Source organism: Physeter macrocephalus, chromosome 2 (assembly GCF_002837175.3).
Source record: "Physeter macrocephalus isolate SW-GA chromosome 2, ASM283717v5, whole genome shotgun sequence".
NCBI classification, from domain to species: domain Eukaryota; kingdom Metazoa; phylum Chordata; class Mammalia; order Artiodactyla; family Physeteridae; genus Physeter; species Physeter macrocephalus.
The window spans coordinates 86,405-111,904 of NC_041215.1; the positions used below are offsets into that span (position 1 = coordinate 86,405).

The 25,500-nt window shown below is 45.7% G+C and overlaps 1 protein-coding gene across 5 annotated transcripts in view; it reads left to right on the forward strand.

The window, feature by feature from the left end:
* WWC1 (WW and C2 domain containing 1) overlaps positions 1–25,500 on the forward strand; it is a 153,583-nt gene that overhangs the window by 57,586 nt on the left and 70,497 nt on the right. For all 5 annotated transcript variants that reach the window (XR_008615684.1, XM_055079574.1, XM_055079579.1 and 2 more), the window contains exons 2-3: positions 15,145–15,254; positions 25,241–25,444. Coding sequence is in view for 4 of the 5 variants with exons in the window: in XM_055079574.1 (XP_054935549.1) it covers positions 15,145–15,254; positions 25,241–25,444 (314 nt within the window). In the remaining variant the exon portion in view is untranslated. The remainder of the gene's footprint in view (positions 1–15,144; positions 15,255–25,240; positions 25,445–25,500) is intronic.

A 25,500-nucleotide genomic window follows, 5' to 3' on the forward strand; every position in this document is an offset into this window, starting at 1 on the left:
TGAAAAATGTACTTGGTATTTTTAGGGGTTTTTGTCTTATTTCTGGTTATGAGAGCAGCAAAAACAAACGAACAAACAAACCTGAACCTCATCCCCAACAGTGAAACAGCAAACACTGTCAACATTTTGACATTTTTCCTTACAGTCATTTTACTTGCAGGCAGGTAAGATTATGCTGCATGCACAGTTTTGTAACCTGCTTTTTCAATTTCTTTTCAATTCTGTAATATAAACATTCTCCCTTCTGTCATTCAAAATGCTTCCTGAGCATCCATTTCAAACAGTTGCATCAAACGATTATAACCATAATTTACCAACTATTCATTCCCTACAGATACTGAGGCTGTACCCATTTTTTTCTTCCCATGGTAAATAATGTTGCCTTGAACATCTTTGTGTACAAATCTTCCCACCCGCGTAGGGTCAGAACAGCAGCAAGTTGCGGATGCGTTTGTCTTCAAGGAAGTGGATTAAGTTCTTGAGGCCCCTTCTCTTATAGGAGCCAGATGCTTCTCTGACTGCTCCTGTCCTTTGTCAGCTGTGACTTCTGCTCCTGAGTTGGGCGCCGAGAGCGAACATCTCTTTCAATTTGTCTAAAACACACCTTCTTCTTCTCTTTATCTTCCCCAGCTCTCACAGCCTCACCCACAGCATTCCTAATAAACATTCCTAATGTTCATCCCTAATATTTGTAACCAGAGCAAAAATAGCCCCCTAATTTTCCCTTCCTACCAGACTTTATAGTTTAAAACCACAGGGGATAGTTTTCAATTCCACGGTATTTAAAAAATTACCTCTTCCGGCCTCCCAATTATGTAGACTCACCATCTCCGTTCACTTTCCGAGGAATAGTCAAGACCTGAATTCAAATCCTCAGTCTACCTCTTAATAGCCGAGCGACCTTGGTCAACTTAACATCTCTCTCTAAGGCTCCATTTACTCTTGGGTACCATGGGATCGTAATGGGAACCACTTAACTGGATTGCTATGAGAATTTAATGACAATTAGTTCACTTAAAGTGCTGTGTGTTAGTGTTGTTATTCGCTAAAGGTTTTGACTCTGGGTCAAAACAGGAGCATGCAAGTCACCTCCAGGATGCTAGATTTTCATGACAAAATGGTACCATGTAATGCCAGACCTGGAATGATGGTGTTGAGATGGAGTCCATCCCCCTGGTTTCATTGATGGGGAAACTGAGGCCCACAGAGGGGAAGGGACTTGTCCAGGGTCACCTACCTGGATGGGTATAAGATATGACATCACAATGCTGCTCCTATGATCAGGCAGCAGGAGGGGCTCATGGCTTCAGAGCACAGATAGAGCCCTTCCATCAAGCCCGGGGAGGGGGTGAGGGGGGCTCATCCTTTATATCTAGGCTTTGGGTGGGCTCAGTGTGGGATTCAGCTAATTGTCCAGATCCCACCCATTGCCTGTTAAGCCCCCCAGATCAATCCCAGAGCAGCTAGGAAGCTTGTGGAGTATTAGAAACACTATTTATATTCTCTCTTGCACTGCACAGGTGATTTCCTGTGACCCACCCCCCCATACCGTCAGCGCTTGTGTGACCACACACACCACACATACACACACACATACCTCTTGGGCCCATTGGAAATTCATACATTCTCCCCTGGCACGGGAGCTGAAGGCGTCTGCCAACCTGTGGGTTTCTTTTCCATGTGGCTCACCATCTGGAGTGGCCACCTGGCCTCCTTGTGGAGTGTGTGTGTGTGTGTGTGTGTGTTTGTGTGTTTGCGCACACTCGCTCAGGCACCCATGTCCCAGGGCCAGCGTATTGTGTCCCCTGTCTGTGCTTGAACGGCTGAATGAACAAGAGCAAGAGAACAGAGGCACAGAGGACAATGCCCAGAAGTCATCCTGGCAGCATGAATGAATAATTCACATTGTATCTGCTGCTTTCCAGGGCTTCCCCAAATAGCTGTTTTAATTGCTTATTTGTTTCGCTGCTGACTTTAATTCAGCCGCCTTCAGCTCAGAACACTTTGGTGTTTAACGTTGACTCGCAGGTAGGTCTTCCCTTTGAGGAGCAATGGTCTGTTTTCTTCTTTAAAAAGAAATAATGGGAGGGAAAATAAACCCTTAAAGTTGTACTTTTCAGAGGTAAAAACCATTTTTTTTTCACCTGTGCAGAGCTCCTTTGTAATCAGTCACTGTAGGCCTCTGTGGTCTTGGAGAATAAAGAAATAGCGGTCACATGGACAGGCAAGGCGAGCTTCTGGGCTAGATCAGTCGGCCCACCGCGATGCAATCGGCAAACACTTGGGCATCTACAGATTTTGAGATTCTCAGACATGGCCAGGCCGTGCTGCCTTGTGCTTTCCCACACATGCCAGCCAGAGCATGTAGGAAAGGTTATTAGGAGGGCCCTACGTGCCTGGGCAGGCAACCTGGGGGCTGCCCTGCCAATGTAGCCCGTAGAATAGTAGGGGGTCCAATGCCATGTCCCCCCCGGAGCTCTGGCAGGATGCCTGTAGTGTGAAGTGCGTGGCTCAGCTTTGAAAGGGCTTCTGCTGGTGGTCCTGGTGGAATGACCTGGAGAAGGGGGCTGGTTGGAAGCCAGGCATTTGGAGCCCCTTATATATGAATATAAGGGCAGCCAGAGGTAGCAGGATGTAGAGTGTGGAGGGCCTGGGCCGATAGAAGCCGTGTGGGTTACAGCATGAGGTGACAGGTGTGAATCTGAAGACACAAAGGGCACCCAGGACACCCTTGGTGGTTGCGGAGATGGGGCCAGTGGGCTTTGTGGTCTAGTCCCACACCTGCAGAACAGGGGCACCTGTAGAGCCAGTAGGCCAGGGTGCAATCAATTACTCCCCCTCACCCCCCGCCCCCCAGCTCTGCTTGGCCTTCTGTCTGCAAATGGATGCAAAGGGTAGAGGGCTGGTTTAATGTGGGAGGACAGAAAGTGATGCTCACTGAGGATCTACTAAGTGCAGAGGAGCAGAGGGGTTGAGAACCTGCGTTCCGGAATCAGGTCCATGCGCTGCTGTGTGCTCACTGGCTGTGTAACCTCAGGCGAGACATTGTGTGGGACAGGAACTCAGCAAACACTAGGAAAGGGCTGATACAGCTGCTTGCGGGACTGTGCTCAGAGGGAGGCTGGGAGGCCATGACCAGGCCCTGAGAGTGGGATGGGGGGCAGAAAGCTTTGATAAAGAAGGAGAAGGAGGGGGATTTCTCAAACACAAGGTTCAATACCACTTTTAAAGTTCCTGCAGTTATTAAATAGGGGATGTTATACCCCAGTCGTCCTAAGTATGGTGCTGGGACCAGCACCATTGACATCACCTGGGAGTTTGTGGGAAATGTAAATTCTCAGTGCAGCTCAGAATCAGAAACTCTGGGAGTGGGTCACAGCTCTCTGTGAGTTAACAAGCCCTCCAGGGGATTCTGATGCAGCTTAGGGCTGAGGACCACTGCTGTATACAATAAGGGGAAGTCAGAAGGGGTGTTCAGAGAACGAGTGCATATGGGCCAGGGAGACTAGGGAGTGTTAGGAAACCTGAGTGCCAGGAGGATCCATTCCTCTGTGGCTGTGTGACCTTGGACCATTCGTTAGGACACAGTCTTAGAAACTCAGTACTGAAAGGTCCTTTAGCGATCACTGTGTCATCTTCTTACGGTGGGAACGGGGAAACTGGTCCAGGGTGAGGAAGGGACTTGGCTATAGTTACTCAGTGGCAGAGCTGAAAATTGAAGCCAGTTGGATTTGCCTCCTGACAAACTAAGCGTCCCAGGATGTATCCGCTTGCCTCTCTATGTCTCAGTTTCCACATCCGTAAAATGGAACTAATAGTAGTACTTAGATTATTTTAAATAAGTTAATATCATATAGTATTGAATATGGGGTTTTCCTTTATTTTTTCCTTACAACTGTATTGAGGAATTACTGAAGCACACTAACTTGTATGTATTTAATGAGTGCAATTTGATGCATTTTGACATACACATAGACATCTATGAACCTATCTTCATAATCAATATAACAAACATTCCCATCACCCCCGAAACTTTCTTTGTGCCCTTTTATATCCCCCTCTCTCTCTATTCATCCCCAGGCAACTACTGATCTGCTTTCTGTCCTTAAGGTTGGTTTGTATTTTCTAGAATTTTACATACATGGAATCGTACAGTACAGTCTCTTTCTTCCCTGGTTTCTTTTACCCAGTATGTTTCTGAGATTCATCTGTATTGTTGTGTGTGTTAATAGTTTGTTCCTTTTTATTACTGAGTAGTATTCCAGTGTGTGGATGTACATTTGTCTATCCATTCCCCATTGATGGACATTTGGATTGTTTCTAGCTTAAGGTTATTACAAATCAACATAACATTAATTTTAAGAAGCACCATTATTTTATGTGCCACTAAGAAAGGAAAAGTGCTACCAATTAAATTATGACCCAATGTTTTTAAATTAACTAGAATGTTTATTTCCTACTCATCAAAATAAATCTTTCAAACCTAGGGGTTTTTTTTGTTACTCATATATCGATTTTTTACATACAAAAAAAAAAAAAAAAAGGAATACCTAAACAAAAATAAAGCTCCAGTGTTCCTAATACATCTTCTCATTCCGAATCCAATTCTTTGGAGTCAATTTTTAGCTCAGAATTACTGATGTCTGTGCTTTTAATTATCGTCGTCCTTGGTGCCCTCAAGAGTGTTGGTGATGCAGCATTGTTATAGGACCCACAGAGAAGCTCAAAGGCTCTGGTGCTGGGCTCTGCAGCCAGCGTGGCAATTATGCAGTAGTAGCCTCCCTTGCACTCCTGCTTTGGGAATGTTGCTAAACGTGTCTGTTCATTGCCTTCTCCACCCTTCCCCACAATCATTTGGTTCCTAGGGGTTAAAAGTGCTCCACTATTGTCTCTGAGATTTTATCCCAAGCTCATGACACCTTTGATGTCTGTGCACACACGGGCGGTGACAGCTCCATCAAGGACCGCAGCCTGGCTGACAGTGTCGTAAGATGTCAGCAGTGCTAACACACATCCCAGTTTCGGAGATGCTAAAATGTATTTTAAAATGTGCAGCTCAGAATCCTTGAAACAGAGTCTGTGTACTTTGTAAATACTCAATGAAATTCAGCTTTTATTATTATTATTGCATTCCTGTGAAGCATCAATTTCCTGTTGGTGAAATGAGGGTGGCTGTATCTGCTTCACAGAAATGTTGTGAAGGTAAAGGACATGATTTATTTCACATAGAGCATATGGTCCAGTGCCTAGTACTATATTGACCTTCAGCAAAAGATGTATTGTTTCATTGCAGCCTCACAATGCCCTTGACTTTGGGGACCGGCAAGATAGAAGACTTGTGAATGCTGAAGCTGCAAAGGGAGCCTTAGAAATGTTACATCTCAGCTCCCTCATTTTACAGATGGGAAGCCCAGAGAGGGTGGGCGCCTTGCCCAAGGGCCTGGTTCATCTGGTGGCAACACCAGGATTCAAACCCAGATCTTGTCACTCCCCTTCCAATGCTCTGCCTAAACCGTGTTGTCATGGAAGGAGCCACAGGTCAGGATCCCAGAGAAGCCTTCATGGCCAGTTCCATTTCCAGAAGGATCAGCTCCTCAGGCTGCATGGCTAGGTGAGGGTCAGAGCTCAAGGAACAGGAATGGCTGGCCAGATTCCAGGGAAGGGTGGCTTTGGCCTCTGTCCATCAAGCTGGAAGCTCCTGGACAGCCCAGCGCCTGGGAGGACCCCTTGGAAACCCAGCTCTTGGGACTGGAAAGGAGCAAAGCTGGGGGTTGAGTGCCCTCAGGGTCATAAATACAAAAAGCAGGAGCTCTGCATGTCTTCCCAGCACCACATGCCAAGGGCTCTATTGAGCTGTTCCCCTGTACTAATTCGTTCAATGCTATCAGAGCCCTGTGAGGCAGGTGTTCTTGACTGCTTTATACCTATGGGGAAACTGAGGCTTATATCTGGGGAAGGAATGCCTAAGATTACACAGCTAAGAAGGATGGAACTGGGAGTCCCATTTGGTTCTGTTGGCCCTTTCTATAGGGCACAGAACCTCCTTAGCCTAACTCCCACTTTGGGAATGAGAATGGAGCTGGGTGAAGGGCAAACATGTATACCCAGTGCTCTGTTCTGCTGTGGTACTGGGCTTTAAGAGAATTACCCTCCAACAAGGGAACAAGCAAAACGAAGGGCCCATCTCCCAACCTTGTCTATCCATGAATGGGAACTTCATAGTTTCATATGCTTTCTGGCCCAGTGATAATTCTCCTTCCAGTATAACAGGGTTAGTTAGCCCAGGACAGTACTATCAATAACTATTTCTTGAAGGCTGTTCAGATGATTGCTGTATCTCAGATGGAGCTGAACGTAGCACCAGGGCTGACTTGATCTCTTGGTGTCATGAGTGTGATGCAGGTCTGGGGTTGGTCCCCAGGTTTTAGTCTCAGCCTTGCCACTGGGTCCTTGGGTGGCTCTGGGCAAGTCTTTCTCTCTGTGCTTCAGTTTTCTCACCAATAAAACGAGTTGATTTGTCAGATCCCAGATATCACACTCAGTTTTAACATTCCTTAATACCCCTGCATCAGGTGCCTCATTTGGACAGCAATGAAAATAATAACGAGTTGCTCACATTTATTGAGCACGCACTATGTACCAAAGTGATGTTTCATCCATTATCTCATCTAATCCTCAAAGAACACTGTAAGGTGGGTTTGAACGGTACTTAACCTGAAAGCGTTGTTATGAGGTCCAAGTGAGTTAACATATGTAAAGTGCTTGGAACAATTCCTGGCACAGAATCCACGCTCAATCAATGTATTATTATTTCTCCTGTTCTGCAAGTGTGAAAACTGAGCCTAATAGAGTTTAAGTATCTTGCCCAAGGTCACAGAGCTAAAAACTGGCAGAGCCGAGATTTAAGCCCAAGCAGTCTGGCTCCAAAGCCCTGTGCTCCTAATTTCTACTCTGTGCTGCCTCTTGATAAGACAAGATGCAGGAGAAAGATGTTAGAGAGCAGTGGGGACTATGTGCAGCTAGAGAGTGCCTGCCTTCAAAAGGCACGCTAGCTCCATTCTTAAAATACAGCACTGTAGTAGACAGACAAACATATCTATAAGCTGAATTTGGCCACCCAGTAGTCAGTTGGCCATGCCTAGGCTAATCCATGATCTGGTTCTCAGAATCTTAATCTTAAATCCCAGCAAGTGAGATGCAGAGGAATAGAAGAATCACCACTGTGTCAGTGAGCTGGAGGGTATCCAGGGATGAGTAGGCATAAAGACATGGGGATGGAGGCGAAGGAAGGGAACAGGCCCAAGGCTCAGGTGTGTGATCCCAAGAACTCAGTTCGGGGGGGCCAGAGTGAAGGCAAGATTTAGCAGGAGGAGGTAAGCCACTGGTTTGTGGAAGCCTGAGTTAAAGACTAGAAGGGGGTAGGGGGAACAGTCTGGAACTTTCCCTCCCCATAGGAGAATGCCAGGAATGGGAGGGAGTGACTAGGTCAAGAAAGCTTCTGGATAAACCAGTCCTGCCAAAGTAGGGAAGCAAGGAAGTCTGGGGGTCGAATAACCAGAATGTCGAGACAGGTGTTTTGAGAGTAGAGGGAAGGAAGTGTTTGAGGGAAAGAGAACTTGGAAATTCCTGGTGTAACTGCCTCCTTCAGAGAACAAATTTTGAGAGCCAAAGCCAATCCAGCTGCCATCTCTTAACTTTCTCTGGTTTAATTTCCCCCCCAAAAAAACAGAGAGCTTAAGCAGTCCCAAGTCCTCCAGGAAAGGAGGCGGTGGAATCCAGTGCAAGGCTTATTGGCTATTAGCATGAACAAGTATTTTGCCTCATCATGGAAAGGGATATAAAACCCAATTGATAAGAACAGGTAACGTTGGTTGAGCCCTGTGTGCCGTGGGCTCAAGCACAGCTCATTTTAGCCAGGTAGTCACTCTGAACACCCCCACTTTACAGATGGAGAAGCAGGTTCGGGCAAGTTAGGGTTCATGCCCAAGTGGACAGAGTGAGTAAGTGGTGGCGCCTGCATTGCAACCCCTCTAGAGCTTATGATTTTTTTTTTACCACCACTCATGTCTCTTGAGTTGAAAAACGGGGACAGTGATGATGATGATGATATGATAATAGCTATAACATATCCGACCAACTTAAGATGAGAGGTGACACAGTTCTCACGGTGCGCAGAGCACAGAAGTCTCTCAGCTGTTAACAGCCCACGTTTACTGAGGGCTTATTACATGGCAGGCCCTGTGCTAAGCACTTTACATGGGTTATCTCATTTAATCCCTGCGACACCCTATGAGATTGGAATTTCTAAGTTTCACAGAGAAGGAAACTCCTAACAAGGTTAAGTAACACACCTGTGGTCGTAGACAAGCAGAGAGTGGGTTTCAGCCCAGCATCAATTCCACAGCCTTCGTGGGTAGCAGCTACCCTGCCTCCCCATTAGCCGTGAAGCCTACCACCGTCTTCTCTGGACTACTTCCTTCTCCAGCCTCCCCCGCCTACACCCCATCGTCTCAGTCTCTCCCTTCTCCCACCCCCTTGGTCTTTCACATCTGTACAGCTGACCTGGCATCTTATTAACTATCCCTGCATCCTCTCATTGCCTGGGGTTCACAGTCTAAGGTAGCGGAACCGCCATACATACTGTCACGGGGATGGGCCACTCCCTGCTGTCAGTGTAAGCCTCGGCTGCCTGGCCGGACCCTCTGCTCTCGAAGGCAGAAACAAGGCTTATTCAAGTGTCTTAGCCCTCGTGGTGTCTGGCGTGGGACCAGGCTGTTGTGTCCATGCAGTAAATTCTTCCTTTTTTTTTTTTAAAGCCTGATTGAGTTTATTTTTTAATTTTTATTTATAAATTTATTTATTTATTTTTGGCTGCGTTGGGTCTTCATTGCGGTGTATGGGCTTCTCATTGTTGTGGCTTCTCTTGTTACACAGAGCACGGGCTCTAGGCACGCGGGCTTCAGTAGTTGTGGCTCACGGGCCTAGTTGCTCCGCGGCATGGGGGATCTTCCCAGACCAGGGCTCGAACACATGTCCCCTGCATTGGCAGGCAGATTCTTAACCACTGCGCCACCAGGGAAGCCCACGCAATAAATTCTTGTTGCTTGGAGAACTGATTGAAAGGAGGGAGAAAGGAGTTGAGGAGAGGGTGAGTCAGAGAGCCTCTCTGGGTCACCTTCTGCAGCTCGGCACTAGGCTGGCGCTCAAAGTCTTAACGGGGACCCCAGAGCCCCAGAAGCCCAGCCTCTGCCCAGTCTACCTCCAGTCCATCACTCATAACGTGAAGATATGCGGCTTTCTTTTCTGTTCCTCACACCATCATCCCTCCCCAAAGCCCTTGTACTGGCTGTTCCTGTTGCTTCCACCATCTGGTCTCCCCTCCAGGATCACCTCCTCCGAGAAGCTTCCCTTGCTTCCCTTGACCGCCCTGCCTCTCCCAACCCTTACACATAATCCCACTACCTTGTTGTACTTTTCTGAATAGCATGAGTCTCTGAAATGATCCTGTGGATTCATTTTCCGGTTGGGGTGTCTCCCTGAGGGGAGTGTAAGGCCAAGGTCCTGTCTGTCTCGTCCACTTCTGTAGCTGGGTGTTTGCTCCGATTCAGCTGCGGTTCATGTGCTGAGCCGTCCTCACCAACTATGAGATGGTGATTTTTTTTCATCCCCAGATTTGTTTAAAGAATGCATGAAGGTGTTCGCACCAAACCGAATTAAAGGGAGGAAGGAGAATTGCAAAGATTGCACTTTCTTCCGGCCACCCCAGCCTTGCAGGTGTGGGCTGCTTAGCCCTGGGGCTCTGCCGAGGTCCGGTGGTGGCGTGTCCTCAGGAGTTGTGTAATCCTGAGCTATGGGAACTATGCGTGTGAAACACCCCGGGGCGGGAAGAACCGGGCCATTGTGCCTGGGCTGGGAGGAGAGGTTCGGCTGAAAGTTTGGACAGTTCTTGGCATGCAGTCTGCAGGGCCCTTTAGAAAGCGATCCCGCCCAGCTGGCCCTCGGAGAGAGCACGGTCTGGGGGGGCCAGCATCCCGCTGGACGGCGATAAAGAGGTTACTGTGGGAAGCGTTCAGATTGCTGGGGAAGCACCAGGAACATGAAAGATATGTTATGCGTTCTTCAGTCCCAAGAGAATCACCACCCAGTGTTAGACTTGGCAAAAGGTTTTCTGCTTCTTCCCTGAGCTGCCTCCTTAGAAAAGACGCGCTGTCTGAATACTGAATGCCAGCCGTGGCGATGTGGAGCTGGAAAGAGGACGAGGGGCCTGCGTTCCTGGGCAGGTGATCCCACAGAACCCTACCTGTCTCCAAGGCAACACATCCGGGCCCCTTTTTTTTTTCCAAGAGAGCCTGTTGTGAAACATTCAGGAATGTTTGTGTTCCTTCAGAGATTTGTAATTAAGAAGAGGCAGAACTAGTTCTCTTTTGGCGCTCTTCCCTCCTTCCCTCTCACCCCTCCGGCATTTGGGTCATTTGATTTCACGATCTGGGTTTTCAGCAGCCCAGGACTTGGAGGCTGGAGGAAGGAACTGTACCGGGCTGGATTGGGGCGAATCGCTTTAACAGGGGCTGGGGGCTGGGAGTTGCAGGCAGGCCCCCAAGTCCTGGCCACATCTGAAAGCAGACATCTCTTCCCAGCTCACATTCTTGGCACTTGCCCAAGGGGAAGCACTGCAGGCCAGAGAAGCACCCACAGTTTCCCAGGGGAGACTGGTTTAAACGGACAGTTCCTCTCTCTGGGAAGAAGAGTGTGTGCCCGTGTGTGTGTGTGTGTGTGTGTGTGTGTGTGTGTGTGTGTGTGTGTGTGTTTAAATCCTTGTGCAGATAAAAACGCTTCTCTTCATCCTGATTCTCTGAATGACACGTCTCTGCACACTGAATAATTCATCTCCCTCTTGGCATTTGTTCCAGAGAGAATCTCGCTGTCCAGATTTCTTGTAAGTTGCATAGTCTTCCAATAGAAGCTTTTCTCTTTCCCATGGAAGAGCTCTGGGAGTCTGGATATCAGCCCTCTGGTTTTTTTTTTTCCATGATCGCTTTGAAGGGAAGCCTGAATATCAAACCCAAAGCCTTCCTTTCTCCTCTTGCCCCCTCCGTCTAACATTGGGTCCTCCGGATTCCCTCTTCTTTATCCCTTTCGGGCTCGATGTCTGTGTTCACCTCAGGCAGGAATCAGCATCTCAGCCCTGGTAGGATATCCAATGTCGGGTACATTACTGATACTTGTATCTAACATTTACTTCAGGTCTGACTTCTTGATGTCCAAGGCTGGAACAATCAGTGGCGTTAATGGTTTTCTGGAAAAGTGATGCATTTTGGGTGTTTTAGACCTGCCGCTCCTCCCTCAGTCCCCATCCTCACACACAGAGCTCAGTGAATCCCTTGTCGTGGTAACTGTGAAACAGTTTGTCTTTTCATGAAGCAGTCGTGCATTATCCAAGTGTATTGAGTAGCTTTGCACCAAGATATAGACTACTGAAGTTGCAAATAGGACGCAGCTTGGGTGCCTTCTGCCTGCTTCAGATTTCCCCCCCGCCCAGCTTCATCATCTGTATCTCGGGCATAGCTTCCTTTGTGCTCCAGATTGTTCTCAGGCTCCCTTGATCTTGTCAGTTTTTATTAGCAAAGCTCAGGTTCTGTAGTCAGGCAATGGGGCTTCAGCTTATACCTCTGGTGTTTGCCAGCTCCGTGACGTTGGGTGTGTTTTCTCACTGGTAAAATAGAGGAAGAGTGCCTGTGGCCCAGAGAAGGAACATGATATGGACGTAACTTGTTTTCTAGGCCTAGATTTAGCCATTATTAAATATTTTAATTCCAACGGATATAGGAATATTACAGAGAAACTAGTTAAAAAAAATGATTAGAAAGGAAAAAGTTAAATTATGTTAAAATCCCTATACCAAGATAGCATTTTAACGTATATCTTTCCAGCTCCTCTCCTACAAACATATACGCATTTTAGGCAAAATGTCATATACTGTAACAGTATCCTGCAGCTTTTGTTTTCAATAGATCTTTATTGGAGTATAATTGCTTCACAGTACTGTGTTAGTTTCTGTTGCACAACAAAGCGAATCAGCCATATGCATACACATGTCCCCATATCCCCTCCCTCTTGCGTCTCCCTCCCACCCTCCCTATCCCACCCCTCTAGGTGGTCGCAAAGCACCGAGCCGATCTCCCTGTGCTATGCGGCTGCTTCCCACCAGCCAACTATTTTACATTCGGTAGTGTATGTATGTCGGTGCTACTCTCACTTCGCCCCGGCTTCACCCTCCCACCCCATGTCCTCAAGTCCATTCTCTATGTCTACCTCTTTATTCCTGCCCTGCAACTAGGTTCATCAGTACCTTTTTTTTTTTTTTAGATTCCATATATATGCGTTAGCATATGGTATTTGTTTTTCTCTTTCTGACTTGCTTCACTCTGTATGACAGACTCTGGGTCCATCCACCTCACTACAGTCCATATAAATTCGTTAGGATATGGTATTTGTTTTTCTTTTTCTGACTTCACTTCACTCTGTATGACAGACTCTAGGTCCATCCACCTCATTACAAGTAACTCAATTTCCTTTCTTTTTACGGCTGAGTAATACTGCATTGTATATGTCTTGTTCAGCGATGTTGCTTTTCCTCCTAGTATGTTAAGAGCATCCTTCCATGTTGGCAAAATATAGAACACACCATTATTTTTTGTTCTTAGGTATTCATTATTGTATTCACCCATTCCACAGATATTTATTGAGCACCCATCGTGGGGATTCTGTTGCTTAGATGCACCATTGATAAAATCATTTCATTCATCCCCAGGGAAGAATTTTGAAAGGTGATGATCCGCACAGGGATTCAGGGAGCTGTGGAGAGGAGATGTATCTTTATCTTCTAGATTTTCTAGGTTGCAAAGTGTAACTAACAAGACTCCCATCTCCCCAGCCAGGCTGGCAGGCGGGGCTTCTCAGGGCTGAGCCCAGGGAGGGGAATGAGTCAGAAACAAAGGTCTGACTGTGGTTGGCTCAGGCATTCCTGTTCCCTCCCAGATTTATCTGTCCTCAGTAATAGAGTCACTTGCCGTGGAGGAGTAGGCCTCTGTATGGAGTTTTCCTTCAGAGGCCTTTTCAAAGCTGTGTTAGATGAAATGATGTTGGATGAGATTTGGCTTTTGGTCACTGGTCTTCATTCTCCATAAGGAAGTGGGAACAAATCATTTACAGTAGTTTGAGGAGGAGGAGGAGGTACTGAGGGACATGGTCTTTTGTTTCTGAAGTCTGGGCAGGGCTTGGGGTGGAGTGGTGGAGTGGACTGAAGACAGCTTTGCAGAAACTTTATCCAGGTTGGCAAAGGTGCTCCTGAATGAAGTGCCTTCTGACCCGAGGAAATCACCTGTGTCTTCCCCACCTCTTCCTTCTTTTACTCCAAGACGGTGGCTTGTAATTTTGCGAGGGGCTCAGGAGAGGCATTGAAGATGTCAACTTTCAAGAGAACCTTTTGGCTCACAGCAGGGGCTCTGAAGACAGAGTGCCTTGCTTGAAATCCCAGCTTTGTCATTGTTATGGACACCGAGAATGTTATTTAATCTTTCTTAGTCTCAGTTTCCCCTTCTGGGAAGCAGAGAAGAATGTTCTTTGAGCGTTCATTTGCACCAGCCTCTGCACTAAATGTTTTTACAAACATGACTTTATTTAACTTGACAACCTGGACAGTTATTATTATCCCCACATTTCAGATAAAAATACTGAGGCTCAGAGAGCGACAGTAAGTTGCCATACTCACACAGTTGGTAAGTAATGCTTATTGAATCCTTACTGGATAGGGCTTAGTCTGTTGCATATCATATACACCTCTGTCTCATCCTTTGTCTCCCACAATACAGCAGTAAATTACTGACTAACAGAAGCTTTGGGGCTCTCCATTCCTTCAGTCAATAGATACTCTTCTTAGCCTACCAGACCCTGGATATATAGTGGTATATGAACACACCAGGTCTATCCACCAGGGGCTCTTTCAGTGTTTCTTTTCTCCCCACATATTTTGCTTTAAGCTTGATATGGAGTGGGTTTAAGAGGGAAGGAGACTGCACAAGATGGGAGCGTCATTTTCTCCGGCTTGGAGGGAAGTTCTCGATCGGGAATCCTAGACCCCGTCCCACTCATCTTTCCTCCTGTCCCATTGTACGTCAGTTTGCCAATCTGTCTAAAGAGTGTTGAAGCAGAGCCTTCCGGGCTTCCAGAATTGGGAGGGGATTGGGAGCAGACAGGAGAGGGAGAGTATTAGAATATGTATTTTAGGCAGATACAGCTATGGGGAAAAACCAAAGGGGCCGTCTGGGGGTGCCACTCAGGCTGACTTTTGTGTACCTAGATTCCCGGCTCCCTGCACACTGGCTAAAGTGCTTGACCAAGGGTTTATGGTGTTTTCCAGCCTTGAAAAACCTTTGTTTGTTTAGTTGGGTGATTTGTCTGTCTGTCCATCTGACTTAGCCACCAAGACTGGGTGATTACCACCACCTCACTCCCTACAATGTGGTGACTTAGAGGGTGGTTATCGCTAAAAGATCAGTTTGGCCTGGATTTTGCAGGGAAGGACAGCAGTGGGTACAGGCATTTGGGAATCGGCCCAGGAAGCAAAGAAATACGGCCAAGCTCACAAGGAGGGAACATCTGCTATTCTAGATGCTGCAGTAAGCTAGCTTTCCAGAGGGGAAGTAGGTAGGACAGACATGGGCTAGAGCCGGCGGGATGTCTGGGGCTGTGGTGGACAAGTGAACGGCAGGTGGAACAGCCAGAGAGGGCTGGAGTTCGAGTCCGGAAGTAAGACTTGACTCTCGAGCCCTTTCCTGTGACCCCCCCTCACTTAGAGATGCAGGAACAGAGGCCCAGAGAAGGCAGGTGACTTGCTCAAATCACTCCCCAGTTTGTGGCAAAGCTGGGAGCCGAGCAGATTCCCCGCCTCCCTCCCAGGTGCTCTAATCCTGCTGTTCCAGTTATGCATTCATCTTCCCGGGGACAGCAGAGCTGGTGTCACAGTGCAAGGCTTCTGGATCTGGTGGGCCAGTGCAGAGGAGCAGGGAGGTTGAGAGCACCTACGTGTTGTGGGGTCTTGGGGACCGTAGGCTGATGGAGTCTGTTTCTCCTCTCCCTTGCCAGGTACACCAAACCGCTCACCTTTGCTGACTGCATTAGTGATGAGTTGCCGCTGGGATGGGAAGAGGCGTACGACCCACAGGTTGGAGATTACTTCATAGACCACAATACCAGTAAGTTCCTGGCCGTCCTCCCTTCCCATCCCCTCTGCCTCCTGCCCAGCCCCCAAGTCTGGAAAAGCTACCAGCAGGGACTCATGAAGCCAGATTGTGTTTTGTTTCATGTAGAGTTAGACAGAGATGTCAATGTAGATATAGATAGATAATGTATGCTCATATATAAATAACAGTTCAGAAGGATTTTAAATAGAATCTGAGACTCCACCTCTCACAACCCATCTCCCCGATTTTACAGAGGCAACCACTGCTATCAATTTCTTGTGTATCACTCCAGAAATTTCCCAGTCATGTGTGTTTATGTGTATAGGTACATATATTCTTTTTTTTTTTTTTACATATATTGATTTCCATGCATACAGATTTTTTTCATATAAGGTAGATGTGTCCTTGTCATTGCCAGACCATTTTGGAGCAGTCACTGCCCCCAAAGCAGGTCCCCAGCAGCCAGCATGCACACGTATGTGTCTGTCATGGAGTGGTCTGAGTGTATGTGCCTCTAGCCCATCATACCGTTCAGCCCACCCTCACATCATATCTGTGCTCCAGGTATCCTGACCCAGAGTGAAGATTCTTAGTGTCTTTGTCTCTGTGACTATGATGGAGGCATAGGTTGATACAGGAAGAAGCATGTTGCCTGACAGGTGGAAGAACCCAGGTCGAGGTACCCCAGCTGGGGACAGTTGATGTGTATTTGGGCCTCATCCATCACGCACCTTCTCGGCCGAGACTATTCCTGTCCTCGGAAATTCGCTGCCCCATTTGTTCACGTGTACACAGGAAAGAGGATGTTTCTGTCTCGTTCTCCACCTTCTGAACTGTGGGATTCCTTTTTGTCCTTTCGGGCAAGAGGAAAATGGGATGCAAAGGCATGTTTCTGAAGGTTGAGATTAGGGCACCAAATCCCAGTGGTCCCTGTTTCCTGAGTGTGCACTCTGTGCTGTGTGCTGGGAGAGGAACTGGAGAGACACCACTCATTCAATCATCCCAGCTTCCCTGTGGCATGCTAGGGTGATTATCCCCGCTGTATGGGACTCAGAGGTAGAAATCGACTGCTCAACACTCAGAGTCAAAACATGGCAGAGCTGGGATTTGAACTGGTGCTGGGAGTGGAGTTGGGCTTCTCCATCCACTTCCTCCTCTGGGTTTCAGTAGCACCTGGTCATACCTCTGCTGTGCCCCTCATCGCTCTGTAGTATAACCATTTACCTACTGAGACTAGCTCTTCTAGAGCAGGACAATGTCTAACTCATCTGTCTAGTCCCAGGCCTTTGCCTGGTAAGGCACATAGTAGGTGTGCACTTGACCTTTGCTACATAGAAAAAGGGCATACGTGCATGAATGCACGACCAAGTGGGTGAATGAGCAGACTGTTGTTGGCACCAAAGCATAGGAGAGTTTCTGAGAGACAGCTAATGCCATTAATTGCATTGTTGGTGGTAGCTGAGGTTTTTATTAGCACTCATGATTGCATACGGGATAATGAGAAGTAAATATGCCTAATTGAGTATGTATGGGGAATGAGGTTAATGCTTGGAGGGCTGCACGGTATGCTGGGTTAAACACTGATGTACAGGACCCCTAATCAGTCCTTTCCTGTTTGTAATTGCTGAGTGCATCCCCCTCATTAAAATCTGATGGTGGGAGTGAGATTTTCAGGTGCTTCTGGGAGTTGTTGGAGAGATAGAAGGACGGAGTATCATGCAGTGGCAGAGTTTATTCCGGAGGGGATGATGGCAGAAATGGGGGTATGTGTTGGGAGGTGAGTAAATGAGAAACACAGTAGGAAGAATTCTCTCTGGTAGTTTTACCAGCTATTGGGTTACTGGTTTTCTTTTGGCTGGAAGGTGCTCTCATTGGACGGAGGGTACCACCTCCGCAGACGGAGCCAGTGATACAGATGCGGTATGTGTGTGACCATCGAGGCCCAAGCACTCAGAGCCGTGGGCTCAGACCAATCCTCTGTGTGTCCACTGATTGAAATTACTCTCTTAAGAGTTCTAGACAGAATGGAATTGAGCAACAAATTAAATCCACCATCCAGCGTTTGTTCATTCAGCAAATATTTATTGACCTCCTACAGTGTTCTAGGCACTGTTCTGGGAGCGTGGGGTACGTGAGAGTTCAAAATGGCAATGATCCTTGTCCTTACAGAGCTTTCATTTTGGCAGAAGAAACAGAAAATGAACAGAATAAGTAAGCAGATTATGTAGTATATTAGAAAATTATCAGTGTTATGGGAAAAGGGGAAGCAGAGCATGGGGCTGAGGTGTGCCGGGGTGCCTTTGTGGGTGGCGGGCAGGGATGGTGGTAAAGGTCTTCAGGAAGAAGACCTTGTAGAGAAAATGAGATTTGCGCTAAGACTTGAAGGAGGTGGGGAGAGCGTTTCAAGTAGAGAGAGCTGATCGAACAAAAACTCCACTGCGTGATCACATTTAGCTCGCTTGAGGGATGGCAAGGACGCAGGTGTGCATATAGCGGAATTTGTGAGGAAGCGGGGAGAAGGGCATCAGGCCAGCAGGGTGTGGGCAGTGGTCCACCTGAAGGGTTCAGGCTTTTATTCGACACGGTGGGAGCCATTGGAAAATTTTAAGCAGATGAGTGGTGTGACCTGTTTTATGTCTTAAAAGGGTCACTCTGACTGCTTTGCTGAGAATAGACCTTAGTGGAACAGGGGCAGAAGCAGGGAGACTTGTAAGAGATGATTGCAATAGTCCAGGTGACAGAGGACAGTGCCCCAGACCAAGGCCGTAGTGGTAGAGGTGGTGAAAAGTGGCCTGAAGCTGGAGGTATTTTCAAGATAGGGCCAACAAGCCTTCCTGATAGATTGCACGTGGGGTGTGAAAGAACGGGATAAATGAGCCTCTCTGGGCCTGAGCAGCTGGCAGGATGGAGTTGCCTTTATTGGATGGAGAAAACTGCAGGAGTGGGTTTAGGAAGGAGGAACAAGGGTTCATTGGGATGTGTCGCATCTTCCATGCCTGTTACACATCTGAGAGAAGATGTCGCTGGTCAGTTTGATGTAGGAATCTGGTGTTTGGAAAAGAGATCTGGGCTGAAGATGTGTATTTGGGAGTTGTTGGCATATAGAGAGTATTTAAAGACATGAAGCTGGATGAGATCACCAAAGGAATAAGTCAAGACAGAGAGAAGACAATCAAAGAATGAGCCATGGGGTCCTCAGACAGGAGGAGGGTACAGAGAAGAGGAAAACCAGTCATGATTCTGGGGAGTGATCGGAAAGGTGGGAGGAAAGCGAGAGCGTCTTGGCAGCCATGTGAAGGAGGCATACCGAGGAGAGAGGTGTCAACCCCGTCAATGCTTCTGACAGATCAAGTACGAAGAGGACTGAGAATTGACCGATAGATTTAGCAACCCCCTGTGACGCTGGTGACCCTGACTTGGAGGGCAGCTTTGGACAGGGACTGGGGGCAAAAGCCTGACTAGAGTGAGTCTAAAAACAAACAGAGGGGAGGCATTGGAAACAGCAAATATGGACAACTCTTTCCAAAATATAACCCGCTTTCATTATTTCATTTATCCGTATTCAGTTTTCCCACTGCCGTGTACATCCAGCATGATTAGATGGTTTTAATCAGTGATCAAATTGTGTGTTCTGCTGTTTTCTCTTCATACTATGTCATGAATATTTGAGAGATGCTACCTAGTCTTCATATTTGTCATTTTTAATGTATTAAATAGATGTATTGATACATTTTAACACATAAAATGAGTGTACCATAATACCCCCCTATCGCTGACCTTTTGGGTTCTTTCCATTTGTTTGTTATAAATAAATAACACTAGGGGAATAATCTTTATGCATATTGCTTTTTTCTTCTATGATACTTTCCTGGAGTTGTATTTCCAAATGTAGGATCGCTAAGTGAAAGATTATGAACACTTGTGAGACTTCTGGTACCTCTTCCTAGTTTGATAAGTATTCCTAAAAGATCGTGTCAATCTGTATTGCCACAGCAGTAAGGGTACTATTTTTCTCATACCTTCATCAATCAGTATGGGGCTAGTTACTTTTCGATAAATTCATCACAGGTTTAAACTGTTACTTCATTGTTTTTCATTTGCATTTATTTCCATACTAACAAGAATGGACGTTCTCCAGATGTTCAGCTGTTTTTAAGACAATTGTTGTTCAAGCCTTTAGAGAATTCAATAGTGTTAGTCATGTGGGCGTGCATGTGGTGTGTGTAGAAAGCAGGCATGTGATGGGTAGAGGCGGTGGGGTGAGGCATGTGTGAAGTGCGGTGAACGTGTGAGCTGTATGGAGAGTGAGTGTGGAGTGTGTTTGTAGGTAGAGGTTTGGAGCCTGGGGGAGGCTGAAGAACTGGGTCTCAGTGATGGCTGCGCTCAATCGGCTAAATGTTTACTGGAAGTAGCTGCATTTGGGGGAGAGGGGGCATGAGGGGGAAGGGGATAGAGGGATGATGTTGTATGTAGCTGAGTTCGTGACATGCTGAATGATTAAACTATTTCCATGTTTAGCTTTAATAAAAACAAGAACTCAAAAATAGTTGGCCAAGGACATCTCTAAGAACCTTCCCAGGTGTAAAGTTATCTATTCTGGTGAGGTGGACTTAAGGAAGTGGAACACCAGCAGAAGGGGCTGGGCTTGGGAGGACCCCTCAGAGTGTGACCAGTTCAGGATGAACAGCAGTTAGCACAGCTCCTTACAACCACCTAGGGAGCTGTCCCCAAAGGACAGACAGTCTTTTCAAGAGTTGCTAGTACAACTGGTATCCACATGGAAAAAAATACATCTCCACTTCTACCCCCGCCTCACACCATATGTAAAAATAAATTCAGAACGGACCACAGACCTCAACCTAAAAGCTAAGACTAGGAAACTTCGAGAAGGAGACTAAGCAGAAAATCTGCAAGATTTTAGGGTAGGCAAAGGTTTTTTGGACAAGGCACAGAAAGCCCTAAGCATACAAGAAAAAAGTAATAATTGGGCTTCATTGAATTAATACTTCTGCTCTTCAAAAGACCATTAAGAAACTGAAAAAGCAAGCTACAGATAAGGAGAAAATATTTACAATACATATATCTGACAGCAGATCCATATCAAGAATATAAAAAGAACCCTTACACCCTAATAGTAAGAAGCCCAACAACCCAATAAAAAGTATGAGCAAAAGATTTAAATAGACACTTCACTAAACAAGACATACAAATGGCCAATAAACACATAAAAATATGCTTTACATAATCAGTCATTAGGGAAATAGGAATTAAATCTACAACGAGGCACCACTATACACCCACTGTAATGACTAAAATGAAAAAGATTGACAGTACCAATGGTTGGTGAGGACGTGGAGGAACTGGAACTCTAATTCACTACTAGTGAGGATGTAAATCAGAGCAACCATTTTGGAAAACAGGTTTTTAGTTTCTTATAAAATTCAACATATAATTAACATACAAACCAGCAATTCCACCCCTAGATAGTTTTACCTAAGCGAAATGCAGACATTGCAAAGACTTGTGCATGCATGTTCATTACAGCCTTATTCATAATAATCTCAAACAACAACCCAAAAGTTTATCAAAAAGTGAATTATGCTGTATTCATGCAATAGACTATTATTCCACAATAACAAAAAATGGACGACTGATACAACCTAAATGAGTCTCAAAAGCCTTATGCCAAGTGAAGGAGGTGAGATCCAAAGAGCACATACTGCTTGATTCCATTGTCATGAAGTTCTAAGACAGAACCGGAGGGAGGAAGTGGGTGGAAGTGACTGACACAGGACTGCAGGGTAAAGGAACCATTTACACATTGATAACAAGTGGTAGTTTATGGTGTATGCGTTTGTCAAAACATTTCCAAGTCTACACTTTAGATGACTGCGCTTCATTGTATCTAAATTACGCCTTAATAAAGGTGATTTAAACAGTGTATTGATGCCCACTTAATACTGCAGACCAATTAAATGGAAATCTCTGGGGTAATTTCCAACATGCAACCAGGTTGAAACCAGTGTTCTGGTGTGGGATTGTGGGTTGTGTTTGTCTGTCTGTGCATCCATCTATCAGTGTTGGTTTGTGCTACAGAAAAAAGCCTGGGTCACCAAAAATGGTAGCCAAGCCAGCCTTCAATTAAGGCTCTCACCTGCTTTTATACTCCAAGGAGCGCAGCCTCCAAAGGGAGGGCGCCACTCTCAGATTAAACCCAGAGCAGCATGGGGAGGACCCATCCAGGGGTGCCCCAGGGCATTTGTCAGGGACCCAGCATTTCAGCTAGCCCTCTGGCAGGTGATTCTATCTGGAGCTCAGCATCGCACCTGCCAGCCTTGGCTGCCATCTTCAGTGACTGCTCAGCCCACCGGTGTTGTCACCTCTTAGCAGGTCTAACCTTTGGTGATATGTTGAAATTATTTGGGGGAGCTTTGCGGGTCACCATTGCCTCCTTCCCACCCCCAGAGATTCTGATTTAATTGGTCCAGGGGTGGGGTCTGAGCATCGGGATTTAAAAAATTTCCCCCAGTGATTCTACTATGCAAACAGGGGTTCTTGGACATTAGCCGCACAGCAGTTACCTGGCAAAGCTTAAAACTGCCAATGCCTGGGCCCTACTCTTGGAAACTCTGATGTTAAGTGTTCTGGGGGCAGAATTCAGGCTTTTGTTTTTATTTTTGTTTTTTGAAGCTCCATAGCTAATTATAATATGCTGACTGGACCCAGTGTACTGGATGAAGTACCAACCTTTTTTTTTTCTTTTTTTAAAGCAATTTTGCTGAGAGTGTGGGGGAAAAGGCACTCTCATAAGGCTGTCTGTGAGAATAAAAATTGGTACAACCTTTGGGAAGATAATTTGGTAGTGTCTGTTAAAACTTAAGATGTGTATACCCACTGACCCAGTAATTCCTCTTTTAAGGAATTCCTCTTTTTACACTACAGAATTAATAATAGCACACGTTCATAGAAGTATGTTTTTAAGAATCCTCACTACAGCATTGGTTGTGGTAGCAAAAGAACTGAAAACAATCCGGATGTTTCCTGGTAGTGGTCTGGGAGACCACTAAAGCCCTATCATAAATAAATCTTAGTACCATACCATGGAATACTATGCAACCATTTAAATGATTGAGGTAAGTAAAAAATAAAAATGAATAAATAAAAACAGTGGTACAAATGAAAAAAAGGATAAATTAAAAATTGAGGTAAATCTTTATGTACCTACAAGGGAAAATGAACACGATATATCATTTGGAGATGAAAGCAAATTGCAGACCAATATACATGACTTGGGCCACTTTACATTAAAAATAAATGTGTGTGTGTAGATATGTATGTATAAACAGGTTTGTATATAATCATAGGGCAATATCTGTTAGTGTGTGAGACTCCTAATGGCAGTTACCTCTAGGATGTAGGATTGGAGAGATTTAAACTCTCATTTCTTACTTTACGAATTTGCAATGGTGGAATTGTGAGATTTTTCTTTTTTTGTATTTTTCAATATTTTTCCCAAAAATGTAAATTTTTTTAAAAATGACAAAGTTTAAAAAACATCTGCACCCTGGTCATGTTTCTTTTCTTTTCTGTGGCCCGTGTCAGCCAGAAGTGTGGGGCCCCTGAGGGGAATGGGACCCCAGTTTCAGCCCAGCTTTGTAAATTCTCTCCTCCCCCTTTTTTTCTTCTCTTGCAAGTGTTCCTCCCTCTTACTTGGTTGAAGAGTTGCAAAGCTTTCTTCGTGGGAAGCAATTTTGTGGCCCCTGCCGGCCATCTTCACACCTTGTTTTCTTTCCCAGAAAAAGGGAGGAGGAGAGCTTGAAGAATTGAATAGTTTTAGCTTTACTCTCACCATCATTTGTTTACTTTACCTGGGTGTAAGTACACTACAGCTTCCTGGGAAGCAGTGAGGCAGGGCCCATTATCCTCTTTTATAATTAGAAGAGTAGACTCAGAGAGGTCAAGCAGCCTGCCCATTGTAACACAGTGATTATTGGCAGGCATGAGAACGTGGCCCTGCTACCTCTTTGATTATTCTTCCCGTCTCTTCTTTCTTTCATTGGAAATACTCATTGGGACCTATTCAGGAGGATTGAGAGCTAAAGGGACTGCAAAAGGAGGTACAAACTCAAAGCCCTCAGGAACCCACACACATGACGTATGAATGAAGCAGATAAATTGTGGACCCACAGTGGCCAGATCTTCTGAATGATCAAGAAAAACCAGAGATCAGGATTTTAATGTATAAATCTCCTTGTTTTTACATACCAGTAATCAGTTCAAAATTAATAAAGTTCTTTGGGCTAAGCAAAACCTGTCTACAGGCTGGATTCACCATATGGCTGTGATTATACAATTTCTGATGTTAGTCGCCCCTTACCCCACCCACCAACTGGGAAATGACTGAAGAGTTGACAGTCAATGGGCATTGATTCTTGGACATGGTTTTGACCTCTTTGACATCTGCTCAGCTGCCAGCTACCCTTTTTAAAAAATATTTTTGTCTTCTCACTTTTTTCCAAGTTATCGCTATACATATTTATTGTACACATAATTTTAAAAAATAAAAAAGAATGAAGAAAAGGCATCCTACCATCAAGAAATATCTGCTGTTGATAATTTGCCAAGTTTCCTCCTAATCTTTTTGAGAATGTACATATGTATTTTGATAAATACAAAATTATTTATACAGTTTTGCACCTAGTACTTCTACTCATTTTTTTTTTTTTTTTTTTTGCGGTACGCGGGCCTCTCACTGTTGTGGCCTCTCCCGTTGCGGAGCACAGGCTCCGGACGCACAGGCTCAGCGGCCATGGCTCACGGGCCTAGCTGCTCCGCGGCATGTGGGATCTTCCGGGACCAGGGCACGAACCTGTGTCCCCTGCATCAGCAGGCAGACTCTCAACCACTGCGCCACGAGGGAAGCCCCTCTACTCACTTTTAAATCATAAGCACCTTTCTGTTTTTTTAAAAATATTTTTCAAAGACATTATTTTTAATGGCTGTTTTAGTGTATTATGTAAATATAGCATACTTGTTTGAGCAGTTATTTCCTGTGTGACCTTGAGCAAGTCACTTAACCTCTTTATGTCTCAGTTTTCTCTTTTGTTTAATGGGGGTAATAAAAGAATCTTCCCTGGGCTTCCCTGGTGGCGCAGTGGTTGAGAATCCGCTTGCCGATGCAGGGGACGGGTTCATGCCCCGGTCCGGGAAGATCCCACATGCTGCGGAGTGGCTGGGCCCATGAGCCATGGCCACTGAGCCTGTGCGTCCGGAGCCTGCGCTCCGCAGCGGGAGAGGCCACAACAGTGAGAGGCCCATGTACCACAAAAAGAAAAAAAAAAAAAAGAATCTTCCCTATAGGGTTAATGTAAGGATTGGAGGAGTAAATAGATATAAAGTAATTAGAATAGTGCTTGGCATAGAGTAAACATTAAATAAGTGCTTGATGATTATTATGGTTTTGTACAAATGCATTTTTGCCTGAATTTATTGCTTTTTATAATAAATTACTACAGGAGAAATGATTGGACAAAGGGTATTAACGTTTTAAGGCTCTTGATTTTCATGGTCAGATAACCTTCTAGTAAGGCTGTTCTAATTTACATTTCCAACACAGTATTTCTTCATATCCTCTGAAATATCAGTTATTTTACTTTCCTTTACTCTTTGCCAAAATGAATGACCTTAAGTGTCTATAATGTTGTTGAGCCTCTCTGTCTAGATTAGAACTCATATCTGGTCCTTCCTCTGGCTGTTCCCAGACAGACTGACTTCAGGTTTGTAAACTGATCCTGGTTTGTGTGTGTGTGTGTGTGTGTGTTTGTTTGCTTAATCCAAAGGAAGAGTCTCTGTTGTTTAATAGGTAAGTTTAACCCATTCACATTTATTGTGATTTTCTACTTATTATGCTTTTTGTTTTCTGGTAGTAGATTCTACAGGCCACCAACTCAACAGACATTTGTGAGGCGCTAACCTAGGGTCTCTGGGGTCTGTTCCAGAAACCACTCAAATTGAGGATCCCCGGGTACAATGGCGGCGGGAGCAGGAGCACATGCTGAAGGATTACCTGGTGGTGGCCCAGGAGGCCCTGAGTGCACAAAAGGAGATCTACCAGGTGAAGCAGCAGCGCTTGGAGCTCGCGCAGCAGGAGTATCAGCAGCTGCATGCCGTCTGGGAGCACAAGCTGGGCTCCCAGGTCAGCTGTGAGTACCTCCCCTGCCCCAGGACACCCACAAACACAACTACAGGGAGGAGGAAA